The sequence below is a fragment of the Chiloscyllium punctatum genome, chromosome 22 (genome assembly GCF_047496795.1).
Source record: "Chiloscyllium punctatum isolate Juve2018m chromosome 22, sChiPun1.3, whole genome shotgun sequence".
Classification (NCBI taxonomy): domain Eukaryota; kingdom Metazoa; phylum Chordata; class Chondrichthyes; order Orectolobiformes; family Hemiscylliidae; genus Chiloscyllium; species Chiloscyllium punctatum.
The window spans coordinates 41,424,206-41,447,868 of NC_092760.1; the positions used below are offsets into that span (position 1 = coordinate 41,424,206).

Genomic DNA, 23,663 nt, shown 5'->3' on the forward strand with positions numbered 1-23,663 from the left:
CTGGATCACTTTCTTAATGTTTTGAAAGTGTCTGGCCTGGTCCATAACAACCCTTAGTGGTGTATGTTGTATTGTATGTGAGCTCACAGCAGATAGCCATTATTGAACAAACTTTAGTTACACCTCCCCAACAGAGAGGGCATCAGAGAGCTCAGTATATCAAAATCCTCGATTATTGCAATATATTACAGTTAGATCAGTCTTATGTGTAATACTACATTTATCCATCCAAATACCAGCTTTTAGATGTGGGCCTGTTCTGCTATTATATCTAGATCTGATTTCAGTCTTCCTTTGTCTCTTGTGAGGTTTTAACTTTACCAAAATCTTTGAGTGACTATAAGAAGGCCAAAAATGATATTATCAGAATGTGATGCAAAACGAGACTGATTTTAATATCTGCTCCCCAGTCCATCTCTGTTTCTGTCTTCCACATGGGATTTCTTGTTATTTTGTAAAATGCAGCAGAATACTTTAACTTCAAAGCTGTTATCTAAAAATAAGTTGTTGTTGTTTACCTGTTACATTCATGAATATCTTCTCCTGAGTGTACACCATCTGCCGAATGAGTTCTATGGCAGTTTCCATCAACTCAGCTGCTCTCACTGCTGTGCGAGTCTCTGCTACTGGATGTTTGAAGAAGCCTAGCAGGTCACTGGCACTAACGAAGCCTTCGGCCAGCATTGCTTTACTCCTAGAAATCAAAGAACACATCTTAGAGCAATTTAATAAAAGCAGAAAATGTTGGAGAAACTCAGGTCTGGTAGCATCTGTAGGGAGAAAAACAGAGTTAGCATTTCGAGTCCAGTGGTCCTTTGTAAGAACTGAGCTTCTGACCAGTCCAGTTCAGATGAAGAGTCACTGGACTTGAAACATTAACTGTTTTCTCTCTACAGACCTGCTAAGTTTCTCCAGCACTTTCTGTTTTTGTTTCAGATCTCCAATGTTCACAGTTTTTTGTTTTATCTTAGACTAATAAATAGTTTACACACGGTGGTGTAAATCTTGTATGAACCCTTCCCAACAGAATGTGTACAAAGTAGGGAGATAAAATGTATAAATCAGTCCACGAGTTTGACTCATCATCCTGTCGAACCTCCAGTCCTTTATTTGAAGGGATTCTACTGAGTTAGTTGGAGAGAAGAAAATCTCAACACTCCCTAATTTCCAACTCAAAGTTGTCATCAATGACATGAAGCAATAGCAAGAAATTGCTATTTGGCCACTAGGGGCTGCCCAATCTACTTTGGGCAAATGACAAGTTGGGATGTTTTGACAAATGGCTTTGGCCACTTTCTGATGCCATTGTCCAGCCAACCAGAAATCGCTTGAGGCATCATTTTACGAAACTCCATTTGACAATGGTTCCAACAATATTCAAGATTTGAAGGTGCTGATGTTGGACTGAAATGTACAAAGTGAAAAATCACACAACACCAGGTTATAGTCCAATAGGTGTATTTGGAAGCACTAGCTTTTGGAGCACTGCTCACCTGATGAAGAAGCAGCACTCTGAAAGCTAGTGCTTCCAAATAAACCTGTTGGACTATAACCTGGTGTTGTGTGATTTTTAACAATATTCAATGTAGCTAGAGAAAGGCTAAGTCCACTCAAGGACAAAGGAGAGAATTTATGCATTGAGCTAGAAGAAATGGGCAAGGGTCCCTAAAGAGTGCTTTGCATTGGTATTCACCAAGTAGAAGTAAATAGATTATAAGATCTGGGAAGGGTATGCTGATATTCTGGAGTGTGTCAATATTAAGAAGGAGGTGGTGTTGGATGTCTTGAAAAATATTAAAGTAGAAAGGCCCTAGAAGATCAGAGATTATCAAATGTCACTCCTTTGTAGAGAAAGTAACAGGCATAATCCAGGAAATTAATGGTAGGACATTTAGGGACAGGATTTACTTACATTTGGAAAAGAATGGACTTATTAGGGATAGTCTGCATGGCTTTGTTTAGGGGAGGTCTTGTTTGAGAATTTTTGTGCAAGTGATGTAGATAATTGATGAGGGACAAGGATTTAAAATGAGCAGGGGAAAGGAGATGTGCGAGGCAAGGTTTTTACACAGACGGTGGTAGGTGCCTGGAACACACTGCCAGGGGAGAATATAGAAGTCGATTCATTAGCTATGTTTGAGGGAGATATAGACAGACACATGAACAAACAGGGAATAGAGGAATACAGACAAGGTGCGGGCAGATGGGATTAGTTTCGAATGGCATCGTGGTCACATAACCAAGGCACACACTTGATTGGAGCCATAAGCACTACTTTAAACCTTCAGTCTACCACAGATGCACAGTGACAGCTGGATGTACTGTCACAAAGCTGGTTTCTTTTTTCTAAAAGTTGTTCCTTTTCTCAAGAGTATTTTGTCCTTGGTTTTTTTCAGAGGAGTAATAAACCACTTTGGTGCTGATTAGACTGGTTTGGAACAGAGATTAAAAGGTATTGAGAGGTCTTTTTGTTTATATGTAAACAGATGAGACTTCAGGCCAAAATGGTCATGTTTTGGAAGTGATCCATATAGTGAAAGGGGAGTGGTGAGCTCTCTAGCTGAGCAGTTTAGTTCAGTACAGAACTGTTTGCGAGTTCAACAGTGATCTGTGTGGAAACAAACACTCACTCTCTCTCTCTCTGTCTCTCTCTCTCTCTTTCTCTGCCCTTCTAACCAACCTGTAAGCATCTGTTCCGTTTCTTAACTGTGTTTCAAGAAGATTTGCTTATTGGGACTGTTGTGTATATTTGGAACAGCATAATTAAGTCTAGTTTGGATAGAGTGAGTTCTGTAGGGGTTCTTTATTCTGTTCTTTATGTTTCATTGTGTAATTTTGTGAATAATTATTTTTCTGTTTTAAAACCTGGTAGTCAACCTCGCTAACTTAATCCAGGTAATTTTCATGGTGCACTTAATGAAACAAATTGCAAAGTTATGGTCGGGGCTGTCTGCATAAGAATGTTTTGAGTAGTCTGGCCTAGACCATAACAGACTGAGGTCTCTTTGTGGGATTTTAAACAGCAAGTGGTAGATGCCAATGTCTTTATTTTGGGTGTTGGTTTGGTTGGGTAGACAAAGCTTGGGATAAGAATGGCTCTTTCAGCCACCAAAAGTTCTCTCGATGTAGATGTGGTGACTTTGGAAGTTTTGCAAAAGGTGAAAAAGTCCAAGCTGCAGGAATTAGCAGAGAAACTGGAATTGGAGCTGCCTGTTTCTATGATGAAAGGAGAGATAATTACAGAAGTAGCTCAGCATTTAAACTTGTTGGAGAAACCATCAGAATCTATAGAGATGGCAAGAATTCAATTTCAAATGATGCAGCTTGAGTTAGAGGTGAGAGGTAAAGAAAGGGCAACAGAAATGAAACCGTTTGATATACAATTAAAAGCAGAAGAGAGGGAAAGAAAGAGCAGCAGAACAGAAAGAAAAAAAGAGCTTTTGAACTTTAAAAACTTACACTTAAAAAGGAGAGTCAGCTTAAAAGGCTGGAGATAAAGGCTGAGTGAGGAAGAGCGTGAGGATGAGCAAGCCCCTGGTCATCAGACACCCAAGTGAGAAACTGTTTAAGTATGTTCAAGCATTGCCTAAATTTAATGAGAAGTCTTTTTCATCTCATTTGAAAGGGTGGCTAAACAAATGCAGTGGCCACTTGCAATGGTGTTTTGTTGATCCAAATGAAACCTATAGGTAGGGCGAGTAAGGTGTTGACATCCCTATCAGAGGAGGTATCAAGGAGTATGAGGAGGTGAAAAAAGCCAGTTTAAGTGCTTATGAGCTTGTACCAGAAGCCTATAGACAATGTTTCCAGAATCTAAGGAGGGACCCTGGTCAAACCTGTATTGAATTTGAAAGGATCAAACAGAGTAATTTCAGTAGATAAATAAGAGTTTTAAAAATCGAGCAAAACTATGATGCCCTTAGAGAGGTAATTATTTTGGAGGAATTCAGAAATTCACTGCCTAAAGTAGTGTGAACTCATGTGGAAGAGCAGAGAGTTCAAACAGCAAGGTTAGCAGCTGAAGTGGCTGATGATTATGAGCTAGTTCATAAAACTCGGTTTGGCTTCCAGAATCATTTTCAGTCCATGAGGGATAGAAACTGGGGCAAAGAGAAATCCTCACGTGGAAAGGGAAAGATAGATCTCAGTGAAGATCATAAGGATAATTACCACAGGGTAAAAAGGAAACCCTTGAGGGGGACAAAGGAGTTAAAAAGCTCCAGTGTTTTCATTGTAATTAAGAGGGCCACACAAAATCATAGTGTTGGTGGGCTAGGGGAAAGACAGATGTAGGAAAATCTGACAAGCCTGGGAGTTTTGTTGAACTAGTAACAAAAAGCACAAGGGAAGTTAGACAATTGCCTCAGACTGTTTAAGATGATCAGAATCTGGTTAAAGAGGAAGTGCCAGATCTACTTAAAAAATATACATGCAAGGGTAAAGTTTATTCACATAGGCTAGGAGTAGCAGGTAAAGAAGTTACAATATTAAGGGACACAGGATCCTCTCAGTCAGTAATGCTGAAGGATGAGGAGATATGTACTCCTGAGGGACTATTTCCAGAAAAGGTACTGGTAACAGGAATTCATGGTGAGACAAAAAGTGCTCACTTATGTAAAGTGAGGCTAGAGAGTCCAGAGAAGAGTGGAGAATTTTTGGTAAGAGTACTGGACAAATTCTCAGCTCCAGGAATCCAATTTGTCCTTGTAAATTATATAGCTGATTCACTGGTAGGCATGCTGCCTACTCTTGTTGAAAAGCTAGTGGAGACACAGGCAACTGAAAATATGAAGAATGTTTATGCAGGAACTTTCCCCGATTGTATGGTCACAAGATCACAGAGGCACAAGTTGAAGTAGGAGAGATCAAACGGCACAAAAAAGGAAGCTGACATTGCATTATCCAATACCTTTTTTGATCAGATAAGTAGAACAGAGCAGGTACAAATAGGTATACATGCAAATATCTTTAGCTCTGCTAAGCTGATTGAATTACAGCAGAAAGGTGAAGAGTTAAAACCGGTATATCAAAAGGCATTTACAGAGAAGGAAACTGAATGCATCTCTATGTGTTATCTTAACAAATGATTTCTTATTGAAGAAACGGAGACCATCACACATTCAAGCAGATGAGAAATGGGCAGAGATTCATTAAATTGTTTTGCCAGGAGGGTAAAGAAAGGAGGTGCTGTGAGTGGCACATGAGCTACCACTTGGAGGTCATTTAGGGGTGAGGAAAACAAGCTAAAATACAAAGACATTTTTACTGGCCTGGACTACACAAGGATGGAGTTGAATTTTGCTAGACATGTCATACATGTCAGCTAATCAGAAAACCACAGACAGTAATAAAACCTGCACATTTAATACATATTCTAGCATTTGAGGAACCTTTCACAAGACTCTTGATTGATTGCGTAGGTCCTCTACATCAAACAAAAAGTGGGAATAAGGATTTATTAACAATAATGAATGTGTTGACTAGATTTCCAGAAGCAATCCCATTATGCAACATCATAGCTAAAAGGGTTAGAAGAATTACTTAAGTTTTTTAACTAGATACGGAGTGCCAATAGAGATCCAGTCAGATCAATGATCAAACTTCACATCCAAACTTATCCAAATTATGAAAAACTTGGGAATAAAGCAATTCAAATTTTAGCCTGTGTTTTTTCACCCCTAAATGACCTCCAAATGGTACCTCATGCACCACTCGCAGCATCTCCTTTCTATATCCCACTGGCAAAACAATCTGGAAATGCAGGGAGCGCTAGAGAGATGGCATCAAACATTAAAGATCATGTTGAGGACTTATAGTCAGGATTATCCAGATGATTGAGATAAGGGAGTGCCATTTTTAGTTTTTGTGATCAGAGATGCACCGAATGAATCAACCAAATTCAGTCCATTTGAATTAACTTTTGGGCATGAAGTAAAAGGACCATTAAAATTTATTAAGGAGAAACAAATATGTCAGAATTCAGAGATCACCCATTTGGACTATGTGTCAAATTTTAGAGAATGATTGTATAGAGCTGGAGAGTTGGTAGACAGCATTTAAAAGTATCACAGCATACAATGAAACAGGAAGCAGATAACAAATCACAAATTTGCAGTTTTGAAATTGGTGATAAGATATTGGTGTTACTTCCAGTAACAGGTGAGCCTTTAAAAGCCAGGTTTAGTAGATCACATCAAATTGTGATGAAATTGAGTGAGGTGAACTACTTGATAAGGACTCCAGACAGGAAGAAATCTCACAGAGTGTGTCATGTGAATGTACTCAAAAGGTATTTTGATAGGGGAGGAAAGTAAGAGGAGAAGGTATTAATGATTACAGCACAGAAGGAAGAACCAAGTTTGGAGGATTCCGAATTGGGCATTCCTCAAATCAAATTGGACAATGAAGAAGTTATCAAAAATTGGGATAAATTATTGAGTTACCTTCCACAAGAAAATCAAAATGACCTGGAGAGTTATTACTATTTCATGGGGAGGTGTGCAGAAATAAACTGGGAAGTACTAACCTAATTGATCATGATATAGATATAGGAGATGCTGTTCCAATTAAGCAACATCCTTATAAGCATAACCCTCTAAAGTTGACACAGGTTCAGAAGGAGATCAAGCACATGCTCCAAGATGGTATAATTGAAGTGAGTTACAATGATTAGAACTCACCCATAGTCATGGTGCCAAAGCCAAATGGTGCTCAATGGTTATGTGTGGACTATCACAAAGACTGATGCATATCCAATTCCACAGTTGGAGGACTGTGTCAAAAAAATGTGATAAGCAACTTACATTTCTAAGTTGGACTTGCTCAGATGCTACTGCCAAGTACCCCTGTCAGAGAGAGCAAAGGCAGTTTTGGCATGTGTAACACCAAATGGACTATATCAGATCAAAGTCATGCCATTTGGTATGAAAAACCCTTCCGCCACATTTCAGAGACTGACTAATAAGATCATTGCCAGATTACCCAACTGTGTGGTGTATATTGATGACCTGGTGATTTTTAGTCACTTGTGGAAGGAAATTTACAGCATTTATCGGATTTGTTTGATCAACTTTAGAAGGCAGGCTTGGTCGTAAATCTCGTTAGAAGTGAATTTGCCAAGCCCAAGTCACCTTCCTGGACCATGTTATTGAACATGGACAAATGACACCACAGGATGCAAAAATGGAAGTAATTGGGGAATTTCCCACATCGTCAATGAAAAAAGCAGTACTACGGTTCGTGGGATTGAGTGGATTTTCCTGAAAGTTTGTGCTGAACTTTAGCAGTGTGACTGCTCCACCCACTGAATTGTTAAAAAGGGCAAGACGTTTCAGTGGATAGCGGACTGTCAAAAGGCATTTGACCGCCTAAAACTTGTGTTAACCACTGCCCCAGCATCCACCACACCGGATTACACGAAACGTTTCAGGGTGGCTATCGATGCCAGTGATGTGGGTGTTGATGCAGTGTTCCTGCAGGAGGATGACGAGGGAATAGAAAGACCCATTGGGTATTTGTCCAGGAAGCTGAACATTCATCAACAGAGAAAGGGACTTTAAGCTTGGTGTTGGCCTTACAACATTTCAGTGGTTATATGACCAGCAATTCATCTGAGACAATCGTATACACTGATCATAACCCATTGACATTTTGTGGAAACATTTAAGGACAAAAATGCCAGACTGTTTAGATGGAGCTTGTTATTAGAGCCATTCAATTTGACTATTGTACATTTGACAGGTCGCGATAACATGATTGCTGATGCGTTATCGAGACTCGAATGAGATACGGAAGTGGCGGGTGGCCTGAATTTGCATATGGTTGTGCGTGTTTGCATGTTTATAGTTAGTATAGTTTCATTCATATCTTGTAATTTATTTTCCGTTGTTCAAAGTTCAGTAAACGAGGATATACTTGGGAGCAAGTAGCACACAGATCCTATTGAACGCATCTAGTTCAGGTACAGGATGAGGTATGTACAAAGCAAACTTCTCATTACCACATCACCCCCGCCCCACAGCCCCCCCCTCCATTGAGACAAGTTTACAACGCCATCTGGATAGCAAACTGACATGCAAATATGCAGTGCGATGCTAGATCTCTGAAATATCAACAATCATTTCACATGATAATTAACTTTGAAGTGTGGTCATTGTTATTTATTTAGATAAATTCAGAGCCCAGCAAGATTAAAGACAAATTAAACTGTACTGACGGAGCAAAGTATATTAACCAGGATAACTTCTTGGCATAAAGAGGTAGGTGGCACAAAGTGAGGAGATCAGAGTTGAGAGTGTGGTGCTGGAAAAGCACAGCAAGTCAGGCAGCATCCGAGGAACAGGAGAATCGACGTTTTGGGCAAGATGAAGGCCTCTTGCCCAGAGCGTTGATTCTCCTGCTCCTCGGATGCTGCCTGACGCTGTATTTTTCCAGCACCACACTCTTGGCACCAATTAAGAGTCTAATTCAAAGAATTACACCTCCAGCAAGACAGCACTTTATCTGATGCATCGAGCATGAAATGCCATAGGACACCTTCCAATAATTTAAAGGTCCTACATAAAATGTAAGATATTTTAAATGTATCACTTAGATTAGGGAGTCCTGTTCTGTGGCCTTACAGCTCACAAATTACTGTTTCAGAGATAAAATCACTACCTACTGAGTCAATATTTGAAAATCAGGTAAATCTCCTTGCGTAGTCTGTCAATGACATACCTTATAGCAAATCTCACCCAGTAACATTTTACTTTCTTGCATCAGCTATCTGATGGTGGGCGGCACGGTGGCACAGTGGTTAGCACTGCTGCCTCACAGCGCCAGAGACCCAGGTTCAATTCCCGACTCAGGCGACTGACTGTGTGGAGTTTCCACATTCTCCCCGTGTCTGCGTGGGTTTCCTCCGGGTGCTCTGGTTTCCTCCCACAGTCCAAAAGATGTGCAGGTCAGGTGAATTGGCCATGCTAAATTGCCCGTAGTGTTAGGTAAAGGGGTAATTGTAGGGGAATGGGTGGGTTACGCTTCAGCGGGTCAGTGTGGACTTGTTGGGCCGAAGGGCCTGTTTCCACACTGTAAGTAATCTAATCTTTGAGAACTTTCTGAATGAAATTTGTGTGTAATTTACAGTGTATCTGGTTCCTCACAATAACACAATTGTCTATCAAATTGTTCTCCACTCCCTGTGGCCTCATTATTGGAGCTCAGAACTCCTAGAGTCTCTATCTTCTACAGTTTCTTGTAAAATTAATTTCAAATGCATTACACTAGATTCATTTCAACCTGCTGCCTATTCTTTTCCACGTTTTGATGTGGAGTTTTTTGTTGGTGGGCTCTGACACATGAACTGGTTTTGCAGTATAAAAGAAAACTGAACTTGCCCCTTTTATTTAACATTTTACCTGTCTCTTGATCTTTTATATGCTGCATTGACAAGATCAAGTGCTCGCTGAATTGCGTCATTGACAAGCCCGCTCCCACGCTGAGTCACCAATCCTGCAAGAGCAGAAAGGAATTGGTATATGGTTTAAAGAGTGAAGCAATAGATTCAATAGTATTATTTTTGGAGAAACTGTAGATTTACATTAATTATTTTTAAAGTCCTATTTAGTTCCGTATATTCCATTTCTGGGAAGCTATCCTTAGACACTAGGTCATCCAAACATAGAAATGTGATCTTCTGTTGAATTCTCAGCTGAAAATGCATCCTCTCTGCTTTAGTCTGAGCAGAAAGCTTGTCCATGTTTCCATGTCAGTGATATGGAATTAAACTGCATAAAAATCTCAAGTGTTTCTGGTGGCTAGGCTGGTAAAGCCAGTGGGAACTGAGGTCTATGAACCAGAAAGGCACAAGTTTGTTTGTGGTGTCTGCATTGAGTTAACTTGACACCTGGTTGATATCAGGTATGTGTTTAACAAAGGTTTCTGCCCTCAAGGTAAAAGAAAGTGAACCAGAGATTCTAGACTGTTCACTGCTGAATTTCTCCAGCAATTTCTGTTTTAGTTTGTTTCACATCACCAGCATCTGGAGTTCTTTGTTTTATTAAATTTAACACAGTTGGTGATGTAGATATTTATATTTATCTCTGACTGTGTCAGATTCAATATTTGGAACAAGTCAGTCAGGTTTTTTAGTTAACGGCTAATAATTGAGTTATTCAACTCCTACCAAAAGTGGATAACCTCACACTTAGCCACATTATTTTCCATCTCCATGACCTGGCCCATTCATTCAACATGCATAAATCCCCTTGAAGTCTCTTTGCATGCTGCACTTAATTCATATTCCCATTAAGTTCTGTATAATTCTCAAACTTGAAAATGTTATAATTGACCTCACATCTAAATCAGAGCTTGTGAAAAACCAGGGTCCAAGTACTGATTCCTGTGGTACCCCACTGGTCATAGCTTGCCAACCTGTGAACGATCCATTTATTTCTCCTCTTATTCTGCCTGTTAACCGATCCTCAATCCATGTTTGTATATTACCTTTAATCCCTTGGGTTTTAATTTTGTTTACTTCCTTCTTCTATGGGATTTTATCAAAAGCCACTGGATGCAGGCTTCCTTCTCCCATATGTTCTCATCCTCCTCCTCATCCTTGGAAGAATGCTACAATTGCCCCAGTACCTGAGCATCCAGGAAATGCCCCATTACCTGCTCCAATTGTGCAGAGTACAGCATGCCAGGGTGATGTGACACATTTTGTCTGAACTTGGACAAACAGCAGAACTGCATCTTCAGGAGCCCTGCACTCTGCTTCCTCATGGCCTCGTTAATGCATGGGCTGCATTAAACCCAAGCTCTGTGACAGTTGAGTGGGACTTGTACGATGGTGTCATGGTTGTGGAAGTAGCCCTCCTTCACCAGTATCCAGCCTTGTAAGGCACCTGCATCCTCAATCAGAGCAGGTACATCACACTGCTCCAGGATAGAGGAGATGTGGCAGCTGCCAGGTTAGTAGGTACTCTTCTTTGGGAAGGGGAAACAGTGATCACCAATCACCTGGACATTAATTGAATGGAACCCATTCCTTTAGAATTCCACAACATAGTGGCTTGGTCCTCTCAGTGTGAAAAGTGTGCAGTCCCCTCTCACTGCCACATGTCACAACCATAGTGGCGCACTCATGGGGGAAGCCAATGTTACCAAATCCTACTGATCTCATCATGGGAGATCAAAATGAAAGGCTGTGACCTTTCATAGCCAGCCTTGGTTACTGCCCTGATGTATCTGTAGGAGCATGACCAAGAGATCCCACACAGGTCACCTGTCACTCCCAAAAGGAGCCAGATGCACAGATACTCCGAGTGGTTGTCATCTTCACAGCTCTTGGGAGAAGATGGCCTTGCATTTCTGCAGCTCTCAGGTCCCATTTCAGCAGTTTCCTCGCAGTGTCCTGGGACACGTAGACCCTCTGCACTGTGTCTCATTCATCTCCAGAAGGATCTAAACCACTTACACACCCCATGCATCCTGAGGACCCCTACAGCTGCAACCTCTCCCTGAACTGGGTTCTCCTTCTCCTCTGTTGTAACCTACTGCTGCTCCTGGACTTGCTGTTGGCCCTGGTCCTGCTATGTGCACCTTCACCGTCTTAGGAAGGTAGCCATCGGAAGAAATGTCCCTCCAGCAGCTGGGTACAGGGCTGTTGGTGGAAATGACCTTCATTGGAAACAGAAAGTGTGAAAGAGATTCTTGGATCTCAGCAGGGTGATCAGTTCCATACTCTGCTAATAAGGACTGAGAACACTTCACCATACGATGAGTTATGCTGCAGACCAATTACGAGACCAAGTCTCTATCATTCATCCAGCTTCATCACATGCAGCAACTTGATGAAGGAGCCACACTGGATGAGTGACCACCACATTGCCTCAAAAAGGGAGTGCCTTCTGTTCTCTCAGACCCTTCTTATCTCAGACCTATATTGGTCACTCAGTTTCTCCCTGTATTCAGTAAGAACCATCATTACATTTATGTGACAGATGATGAAGTAATGGTTTGGGGCTCATATAATACCTTGGAAGTTGCATGAATAATGAATCCCATTTGGCCAGTATTGGCCTTTTTAATATCATTACTGCTAACTTCACCATTATTGAGATACCCAAGTTCAATTTGTAGCTGATGCCTAAGCATCTTCTCTCTACATACACAGCTCATGGATGATGAAGTGATTGCAAATTAAATGTATCTGGGGTTTTACAAATGGCTGCTTTATGTATTTGCATCTTCAATGTCTTAGAGTCTAACAAATATGGTCCCACATTTTCACACAACAAATTGACACTGACTCAGTCCACCCTAGGCATTGTCCCAGCCATTTTCTAGAAACACTTTGCATCTAGGCAATAGAAAGTTATGGCAGAGCATGTAGCTTGAGGTGGACACTGTCAGCAGCAGACTTCATCTGGCCACTAGGTACCAGACCAAACCCTCCATGTTCCCTTTTAGCTCACACAACTATTCCCGCTGAAGCTGTTCTGCCTACCTAACCCCCCCCTTCCCTTTTCACCTTGAATTCTCCCTCACCATCATCCTTGTCCCTACCTCCACCAACACCTTGGTTTCCACACCCCACACCCTTGACTCACCATCCCTCCTGAAAGTGATTCCCCTTGCTGCCCCTATGGCACCCCTCTTTGAACCTTCCTGCAAGATGAATGGATGGACACCGACCGCTCCCCATCCCACCCCCAATCCCAGACTGTATTTACTCAAGGCCTCTGGACAACTTCAATAAGCAACCCCTAGACATGACTGGTCAGATCCCTAACTAATATCTTTGTAGCTCCTAGATGATGATACATGATTCAGAACTCTGACACTATAGTGTTAGGATTAATTTGATCATTCATACTGCAGTCTTTGTTCTCATCCAAACAGGCAGAGAGTATAGAGAGTATCTTGTGTCTAATGGTTAATTCTAAACATAAAGGCTCTTTGTAGAGTCTTTGCCTGCCTGACTAACAGTTATACACCTCCAGTCCCTGTCTATTGACCAATCCTAATGTCCTACTTGACCTAATGTAACTGGCTTCTGGAATAATGTGTCGTGGTAGCTCTCCTGCTCAAAATGCCCAGCATTAGCTGCAGCTCTGAGTTCAACGCAACACGTCTGAGCTGAAGTTCATCAAAGTGTCAACATTTAACTGTAGATATGGTTGTTGGAGATTCCAATTCACTTCACAAACTATCACATGATGAAGCTATGCCACACCACCTAATCTGCCACATCAATATAGCCTAAGTTATATTTATTTGATTAGTTACGAATTTAAGATTTTAAAAGGTTATCGTTTTTGATTATTTAACATAAGCAACTGGAAGAACTCAAAAATAATAAATGTAAAATCCCTTCTTTGCACTGAATTCCCATTCGCATCAAATTCCAAACTTTAGTATTATGTCTACGAAACTCTCTTGCGATGAAAACTCTATGGGTAGCAAAGTTGTTAAACACATGACTTACAGTCTCATTTACCTGGTACTTTGGGGTGCATTTCTGCTGATGTGCATGTGGAGCTCAGGCAGCTAAGCAGGAGCAGGAACTGGTGGATTCCTGTGTTTAGTACCTACATGTGAAAAAAATAAACAGTTAGCACCGTACTAGCACTGTAATTTCATTGCATGTTAGCCTATAAAGAATGATGAATTAATTAGCAGGCTCATTTTAAAATTAGGTTGATTGTACGAACTAAAATAGTGGACAGAGAACAATCCTATAAATACTGTATATAAAACATTTGTACAGTAACATTTCGAACATTAATGTGCAGACTTTAGTGGATTTGTGGGTGAGTGTCTCAGTTTTTCAGTTATAAGTGCTCTGAAAAAGATTAGAACTGCATATGTAAATGAGTCTTTAAGCATAAGATCATTTGGAACATGACCTGGATTCTTATCCTTGAGGCAGGAATTGTAAGTTGCTGGTGTTGTGATCCTGTCTCTTGCCGGGCGGTGTGAGCAGAAATAAATTTCATTATAAGGTAACAGAAATGGACTGGAGGTGTGGCTTCCCCCTTTAGAACCATGTGCAAGATTGGAACAGAGGCATATGGAGGTTGAGGCTGGCAGTTTAGAAGGTCACTTTATATGAGTGTGAGGTACCCTAACTCTCACCCACAAAAGCCCTCAACCCTCACTCAGCCCAAGCCCTTGATTCCGGATTAGGTTCCATGATGGTTCACAGTTCCTATGAGATGCTGTGAACTATGTCCAGTATCAAAATGCGTCTAACTCCATGAAAATAGCAGTGGGGCCTAAAATTCTTATGTCTCAAATGATGTAGGTAAGGGCAGCAGTACTTCATGTTGCCAGATTGTTATCCTGTGCCATAAAAATGTGAATGGGGATCAACAATCCCAGAGTTGGATCCCAAGCACCCTTCTGAAATCCTGCCTGCCTCCATTCTGACAGAGATTCAGGTTTGAAAATCCAACCCAATGTTATATGAGAGCTTCCAAGATGGAACAAAGAGCGATTGACCTTTTATTTGAAACCAACACATCAAGGTGCATTTTAACTTCTAAATATCTGAGCAAGCATGTCCCCCAATGAAGTGGTATTCAATCATTTCACAGGAAGGCAAGGCCAGTATTTATTGACCATTCAAAATTGTCCTTAAGATGGTTGTGGTGAGCTGCCAACAATTTACCTTCTAATAGCAAACCATCTTCTCTTGTGCTAGATATAACTCCAGCCAAAGGAGAGATTCCACCCTAATCCTCACCGACTTCAGTTTTGCTAGGACCCCTTGGTGTCACACTCAGTTATGAATCATTGATGTTAAGTCTACTCACTATTGCCTCACCTTTGGAATTTCATGCTTTTATCTATCATTGAATCAAAGAATCCCTACAGTGTGGAAACAGGCCGTTAAGCCCAACAAGTCCACACTGACCCTCTGAAGAGTAACCCATCCAGACCCATTCCCCTACCATATTAGTCTACATTTACCCCTGACTAACGCATCTAACCTACACATCCCTGAACACTATGGGCAATTTAGCATGGCCAATTCACCTAAGTTGCACATCTTTGGGTTGTGGGAGGAAACCAGAGTACCCGGATGAAACCCACGCAGACATGGGGAGAATGTGCAAACTCCACACAGACAGTGGCCTGAGGCTGGAACCAAACCTAGGTCCTTGGCGCTGTGAGGCAGCAATACTAACCACTGAGCCACCATGCCGCCCTATGCTTGGACTGGATCCAAGTTGTCCTGATGGAATCCAATCTGATCATTAGTCAGCAGGTCATTGTTGAGCAAGTGATGCTTGATAGCACTGTCAATGACATCTTCCCTCATGTTTTTGATGATTGATGGCTGGATTGAATTTATTCTGCTTTTTGTGAACAGCACAATGTAGGGCCATTTTCCACCTTATCAGATAAACGACGGTATTCTGAATGTATTGGAACAGAGATTGGCACAGGCCTTCAGCTTAGGAGCTGGGATGTCCTCATGGCCCACAGCCATTGCTATATCCAGTACCTTCAGCCCTTCCTTGATACCACTTGGTGTGAGTTGAATGAACTGAATGCTCAGGAGGAGGCTGAGATGAATCATTCACTTGGCACTTCTGGCTGAAGACCGTTGCAGATGTTTCCAATATATTGTATGCACACACATACTGGCCAGCACATATGCTAAGGTTGAGGGTGTTTATGCAGAAAATTCCTACGTTAGTTGTTTAATTGTACTTCAGTATTCACAATTGGCTGTGGTAGATATTTGATCTGATCCACTAAATCTGGGGTTGTTTAGCTCTGCCCATCTCCTATTTCTTCTGCTGTCAAGTATGCAGGTAGTCATATGTTGACACCTCATTTATTTATGCCTGGTGCTACTCCTGGGATGCCCTCTTGCACTCTTCATTGAACCAGTGCTTATCCGCTGGTTTTATGGTAACTGTAAATTGAGGGATATGCCTGGTCATGAGGTTACAGATTGTGATGGAGTACAATTCTGCTGTTCCCAATGGCTCACACAACCTCACGAATGCTTTGTTTTAAATTGCTAGATTTGTTCTGAATGTATTTCATTCAGCCTGGGGGGAGCATGATATAATGCGGGATATTCTCAGTGTAAAGATGACACCACTTCTCTACAAAGTTTGTGTGGTAGTCACTCCAACAATAAGAGCAAATATTTACATTTATATAATGCTTTTAATGTAACAACATGACCCAAGGTGCTTCGCTGCAGTATTGTGTATCAAAATTTGACACCTTAAAGACAACATTAAGAAACCTGCATATCTGTACCTGCAGCTGCCTAAGCTCTGAAATTCCCTCTCTGAGTCTCACTATCAACTTACGTTTCTCTCCTCTTTAAAATGCTCCTTAAAACCCACCTCTTTGAGTTGGTCTGGTCGACATGTCTGGCTTATGCTACATAGTAGGTGTTTAATAGCTTCTGAAGTGACCAGTTATAATCAACTAGTACAAAGTTTAATATTAGGAAAAGATCAGATAGATCTAATAATTGAATGTTGTGGTTCTGTTCGCCGAGCTGGGAATTTGTCTTGCAAACGTTTCGTCCCCTGTCTAGGTGACATCCTCAGTGCTTGGGAGCCTCCTGTGAAAGCTTCACAGGAGGCTCCCAAGCACTGAGGATGTCACCTAGACAGGGGACGAAATGTTTGCAAGACAAATTCCCAGCTCGGCGAACAGAACCACAACAACGAGCACCCGAGCTACAAATCTTCTCCCAAACTTTGAATTAAATTGAATGTCATCAGTTCTTGTCCGCAATCAACTGATTAATCAGTAACTTGCCCATTCTGAGCATCCTGGAGAAAGCAGATTGTACTCTGGCTCAGTGACTTCAGGGTCTCCCAATATGAAAGGCCCAGGTAAACCCCACTGTCAGGGTTGGTTGGTTTCTGAATGAGTGAGGTAAGCAATTTGTGGAAGGAACCTATTTGACCTCTGACCACCCTAATGTGTCGCAGTCCATGATAGTACTTACAGGAGTTGATCAAATTACACTGCTTGTGACAACAGGAGTGTTGATTTAGATAATTCCCACTGGATAGGGAACAGTTGGTTAATAGATAATCCACATGTATTTTCATTTCAATTGACTCCAGATAATACCTAAGTGACTAGTTAAAATCATCCCATGTCTAATTGATCAAAGCATTTTACATAGTAGTGTGACATCAGGTTTGATTCCTTTGGATGATTGTCTGTGTGGAGTTTGCACATTCTGTCTGTGCCCTGGGTTTCCTTTTGGGTGCTTCAGTTTTATCTTGCAGTCCAAAAGTGTGCAGGTTAGGTGGACTGGCCATTAAATTACCCAAAGTGTCCAGGGATATGCAGTCTAGGTGGGTTAGACATGGGAAATATAGGGTTACGGGGATAGGGTAGGGAGAGAGGTCTGGGTGGGATGCTCTTTTCAGGGACTTGATGGGCCAAATGGCTGTATCCACATTGTCGGGATTTTATGATTCTATGAACTGGGCTTCCACCAAATGTCAGCTGACTGTTATACCACTATGTAAGTTAGCACAATGCCCACTTCTCCTCTCTTTCTTGTTTAATGGTGAGTAAGGAAAATCAACCTTTGTTTCATTGGGGATTACAGAAGGTGCCCCAGAAGCAGTAGCACCCATAATGCAGACTTGGACACTAACCTGTGAAACTGCAACTCAAGGCTGCCCATAATCTAAACACCCAAATGTAGCACTTTCTGTAGATAGCAAATCAATCCATAGCTAATTGATCAAAACAAAACTTTCTACTAATCTGCACCTAACATGGTAGCGAAGAAATGTATCACTCGGCTCAAGGAACAGCCCTGTTCTCAACTATGGTGAAACCAGCATGTGAATGCAAGAATGTCCAGCATCTTCAGCTAAAAGTGAAGCCAAGTCCTCCTATTTGGCCTTTTGTTGATGACTCACTACCATAATTAGCACTGTCCAATCAATTTGGTTGAATCTGCATAACATTAAGAGGAGGTTAAGTGCTGTGAGGCTAGTAAGGAGCAGATTGTGCTCTCAGAGGATTTGTGATAGCAAACTAATTATAAAGTTGGAGACTGTTGGATAAGACAATAATTCTTTCAGAATCATTTTATCTTGAGCTCTGACTAGTTAGAAGATGATGTGGAGGTGTCAGTGTTGGGCTGGGTGGGCCAAGTCAGATGTCACACGACACTAAGTTATAGTCCAACAGCTTTATTTGAAATCACAAGCTTTCAGAATGCTGCTCCTTCACCTGACGGAGGAATGCTCTGAAAGCTTGTGATTTCAAGTAAACTTGTTGGACTATAACTTCTGACTTCGTCACACTGACTCAGCCACAGGCTGGAGAATAAGTCAGAGTTTAGCACAGTCTCTGTTGGAGACATGTTTTTTCTATTTCTTGTTAGTAATAGTTCATATTGCTAGGATTTAATGTAATCTGTGTATAGTTACTGTTAAGCAGTAAACTACACCTTGCTGGGCCTCTTCTGTGAGACTTATTTGTAGTCCATCCTCTACCTGTCTACTGAACTGACTCTTTGAATTGGCAGGGGCTTTGGTGGCAGCAACCCCACCCAACCACATCACATACCCAGGCATCACTACCTATGCATATTATAATAGTGACCTCTGACCCAGAATTAACTTTCTCATTAGAATTCAACTAGGAAATGGGGATAGCAAAATTGAAGGCCAGGAAAGAAAAACAAAAACAAAACATGAAGATGGGGCACAGAAATGCAAAAATGCTAATGAGAGAGAAGGGCACAAAACTTTGTAAATGATAGTAGCAGTCAGTAAATTGGAGGACATGATATTTATGAAAAGAGCAAACTAAAGGGAAACAATTAGAAGATTTAATAGATAGGAAGATAATGTAGATGAGGCAATACCCACCATACTCAAGGTGCTGGATGATGGAGACTAACCGGGGGTTGGGGGTGGGGGGTGGATCTCAATGAGCAGTGACTTCAATTACAATGTTAAACATTACATGTACAGAATATGAATAAGAGAGCATTGTGCTGCTACAGCTGATACATCTACACCCACCCACATTCCTCAGATGGGATTATTATCTCCCCAACTTTATAAACTGTTCCATGTTCCTATGCTGATGGCACATAAATGCAAAAGGAAGAGTTAATGACTGGGGAATATAGATCATTAAAAATGCACAAAAGTGTAGTATTGTTACTGTCATAAAATTCTGGAAGTGAGACAATGAACACTTGAAAGTATTGACCTAGATTTTACAAATCCGTGCACTTGCATGATTTTCTATCTGAATGCCTACACAGTTGATTCCATTGCACACAGCTCTCAGCTTAGAGTACAAATTCATAAAACCTACCCATCATGATACTTGTAATAGAAAAAAAAAGCTGAGACAGAAGGAAATGAACGACCTTGAACAGTGCTTAAAGAACAGTAGCATTAGCACAGAACCTTAAGTTAATAGAATGAAGAAGAAGGAAGTCAAGTTCCGACAGGAAGTCAGAATATGAACAGATGAAAAAGAAGTTAGAACAAACAGACAGTCAAAGTAGCTCACCTGGTCAGAAGTTTGTTGAATGTGAAAATGAAATAAAAGGATAGAGAATTTGATAAAACAAAATGCTGAACTTCAGTGAAAAAGTGAAAAAAAATCTAAACGAGGAGGCAGAAGCATATTTAAAAGCTGTAATTAAAAAATGTAATCGAAAAATTAAGAACTAAGATGTCCATCACATAGTCAGGAGCAAATGTGAAGGATGTTTTCACTATTCACTATATTAGCATTGACAGACAGAGATGAATACCTTTTGCTAGAAGCCATGATACATATTCTTTACAGAAAGGGATGTTGGAGAAGTTAATAAAGAATTTATTAAAGTGCTTCTCATGAATTTGCTTATGAATTTTCAAGAGAAACACTGATTCCAAATAAGGGGAGATTTCTTGATCTATTTCAGCTTGTAACAAAGTAGGGAGTGTGGCAGATTCATACAATAAACTTATTAATAGGTCAGCAGATGATATATACACTTTAACACAAGATGTGAATCATCCCCAAGACAATTTCAATTAAAGGGGTGGTTACTCATGTATCAATTATAATTGAGATTAAACTAAATTCCAGCAATTTAAATCATTCGAGTACTGAGCACACTGTTCTGATTTAGAGACAAAAATAACTGCAAATGCCAGAATCCAAAGTAGACAAACAGGAGGCTGGGAGAACACAGCAAGCCAGGTGACATTGGAAGGTAGAGAAGTCAATGTTTCGGGTATTAATCCTTCTTCACGAGGGAATTGTTGACTTCACCTCCTGATGCTGTTTGGCAGGCCATTCTGAATACTGCTTGTAAGATCACTGTTATTTCAGTAAGAAAGTCACTGACAGTCAAAATCTAAGAATTGGCTAGGTCTATGGAATTAGGATGAAAGAAAAAGGTCAGTAATCAAAGTAATTAAATAAGTGAAGTAAGTAATACAGTTGATTCACCTAGGAAAGAAGGTGAGTGACTGTAGAAATTTAATATACACATAGTTGAAGTAGTAACAGACTAATAATAATTCATTAGTCTATATTGAAGCTTATCATGCATCATTGAGGTTCCATATTTATATTTTAATAAACCTTTGCTTTTTTTAATAGCTAAGTTCTGTAAGACAAAGACTTCACAAACATATCTAATGCAGCCATGAAAAGTTTGCAAAAATACATTACATGTGGTGTCCTGTTCAGTGTTTTTTATTTCTAGATGACATAAATGAATTAAGTATTGCTTAACAAAAGCTTTGTTAATGACTAACTGTGGCTGCAGGTTTTTAAATTGAGCTGATTTACATTGAACAATTTAAGAGGTGACAATGTATTTAAGATTTTATGTAGGTAAAGTGTGGAGTACTTTTTTAAAATCATTGTCTACAACATGGATTGAAACAGAAACAGTCTGAAAGCCACCTGTTTCTTCACAATATAAACTGCAAGCGAACACTTTGCCAAGCAGGTATGGTATTCCATGAAGTTATATACCACTGTTATTCTACATTAAACTGAACTGAGTTGAAGCTAAAAAATTGTAATTCTGAATTAAATTACAAAATGTTAGACTGAGCCCTTTTATTTTTGAGTTTTTCTAATTCTGAAGCCAAGGATTGTGATGATTATCAATTTTACTCTCCTTTATTGTAGTTAAGCTGTTCACATTAGTTATGATTAAAGTATCAAAATAAATCTTGCTTTTAAAGTGAGCTATGCCTTAAATAGAACTTAACCAATGGGTCTGTTTAGTTCCTACTGGTCACAAAGTTGTGGCTAGATATTTTCAACTTTTTTTTGAAGGACAACTAAAACATACAAATTAGACCATGGAAATAAAATCTCCTAAGTAAAATCCTGAAAATTGATTCATAATTCTTACAATTTTGAAGCATTTTGTGACTGCTAATTTTTAACAATCTAATTAATTTAACTTTATATTTCTTCAATTTTATATTGCATCCACCTGTATTATTTGTTCCTTTTAAAAATAAACATTTGGTTGTGAAACATTTACAAATTTCGAGTGGAAATAACACGTAATAATCAACATAACAGAACGACAAGATGAGATTTAAATATTATAAGCAGGTATCAGCTATAATGGCAGAAACCTTTACAGAGATGTCACAAACTTTCAAAGAATGAATATACTGGGATGAGCAACACAGCGACACATGGAGAGTGGGAATAGGCACTGACAGCTATCGTAGGTTTGTGATCAGCGATCTAAGCAATTCTGTATCTGTATAAGTGGATTGAACCACAATAGTCTTTGATGGCACTTTTGTTTCACAGACTCTAAGACCTGAGCCCATTCCGTCAAACAGATCAACTCTGAACAAATTAGAAAATTAACATGTGGAGAAACGAGGAAAGGTGGTATGAGACAGAAACTGACAAGGACATGAAGAAAGAGAAGGCTACAATAGACTGGAAAACGAGGAATGAGACGTGGAATCCCAATTCCATGTCATTTGTTGTTCCAGTATGAAGTGCCAAACTAATCTTTAGTTCTTCATTAGTTTATTTGAAACTTTGTTATAATTAGATTAAAGAATTTATTCCTTACCATTCTGTTAATATGAGATGCTGCAGTTTCTTGCTATTCAGTAGGATTCCCAAAGCTTGAATTTTTGGTGCCTGAATTCTCACTGGTGAAGCTAATGATCCCAGTTCTGTGTTTTGATTTTTTAGTTTGAAGCTGAAACTCAGTTTTGAAGCAGCATTTCCAGCTCTGTATCTCGATTCCTGTGACGATTCCCCCTGCTGTAGTTTAATTCGAGACCAGTGTTCATAACTCGTGACTTATCCCTGTGTGTTTGTTCAATAAGGTTCAGTTCTCTTTTTATCTGTTGGATTTAGCTGTTGCATTGGCAGAATTCATTACTTCAGAACAAAGCATCAACTACTCCTAAATAATAGTCTCATTCATACAAACTTCAAAAAGATTTCTAGCTCTAAATATTCAAATTTGTGGTTTGGGCATTGATAGACAGTATCTGTATCAAAATGGAGAACATAACTTCTGTCAGAATTCATCAACGAAGGTCAAAGTGATGCCTTTTCCCCTTCTGATAAGGGATAAGGGATGTTGTTGGGGATTCCACGCATTTGAAAATGATGGCAGAGTATTTTTGAGTACTGTGTGATAATTCACAAAGCAACAATCAAATTAAGATTTATTCCTATTGTGCAATGTAATGTTTTTCTCCCCCACGTGTTGCAAATGTTTAAGTACATTGATAATTATACTTCATTGTCAGTAGTCCCTTGATAGTTGAAAATTTCTCTTCCATCTAAAATGAGAAAGAAACTTTGGAAACTCACTCAACAAAACCAACAAATGGCCACAGACTGAAACTAAATTGTGATAATTGGTATCTAAAATTTCTAAAGTTAATTTAGAATGGTAACTGTTGAAAAAAATTAAAATGACAACAGAAGGTTTTGTGAAGAAGAAATTCAACAGTAGTCATCATAGACCTACAGCAGTCAATGAGGCAAAACATTATGAACTTGCATTTGTAGACAAGATAAAGACTGGATCTTTTTATTTTTCAGTATTTTTAATTGTAGAGGAAAATGGGATAAGGACGGTTTAAAAAAAACAAGGATTGTGGAAAGGATTACTGCCCTTTTTAAGGGCAAGTTACCTGAAACTCATTGTAAGTGCTGTTTACATGGCTGTTTGTTCAAGCAGTAGGAGGAAGGCAAGTTAGAGATGAGCTGGAGCCCCAATGGTTGCATGGATGGAGATTTGGCTGGCAGCAAGTAGCTGGTAGGTCTGTGCAATGGTGACCTGTTGTTGATGAAAACAGCCATCTGCCTGCCACCAACTGTGTGATTGGCTCCCAGGCAGTTGAACAGCATGTAAATGTGAGTGTTTGGATTACAAGTCACTGGACATTTGGAAAGAAGGGAGCTGGCCTTTTTCTACAGCAAAAACCAAGCCTGAAGATAGCCAGTTTATTTTCCACATCATTTTCTGAAAGCTGTAGGTTTTAATCATTAAATCAGAGACTTTATAAACGTGAACTGTTAATTGTTTGCCTCCTACTACCAAGTACAAGTACCTGGGGGAGGATGGTCGGGGAGCAGCAAGTCTAGACAAGCCAATGAGATTATCTCAGTGAACCCTGTGAATAGTCATCATTGAA

General features: G+C 40.0%; 1 protein-coding gene across 1 annotated transcript in view; it reads right to left on the reverse strand.

Annotated features, from left to right (window-relative positions):
* Positions 1-22,170, reverse strand: part of epx (eosinophil peroxidase) — a 66,762-nt gene extending 44,592 nt beyond the window's left edge. The window contains exons 1-4 of the mRNA XM_072592141.1: positions 22,076-22,170; positions 13,484-13,574; positions 9,399-9,492; positions 519-694 (exon numbers count right to left, since the gene is read on the reverse strand). Coding sequence (XP_072448242.1) covers positions 519-694; positions 9,399-9,492; positions 13,484-13,574; positions 22,076-22,078 — 364 coding nt within the window. The 5' untranslated portion in view covers positions 22,079-22,170. The remainder of the gene's footprint in view (positions 1-518; positions 695-9,398; positions 9,493-13,483; positions 13,575-22,075) is intronic.
* Positions 22,171-23,663: the final 1,493 nt, after the last annotated feature.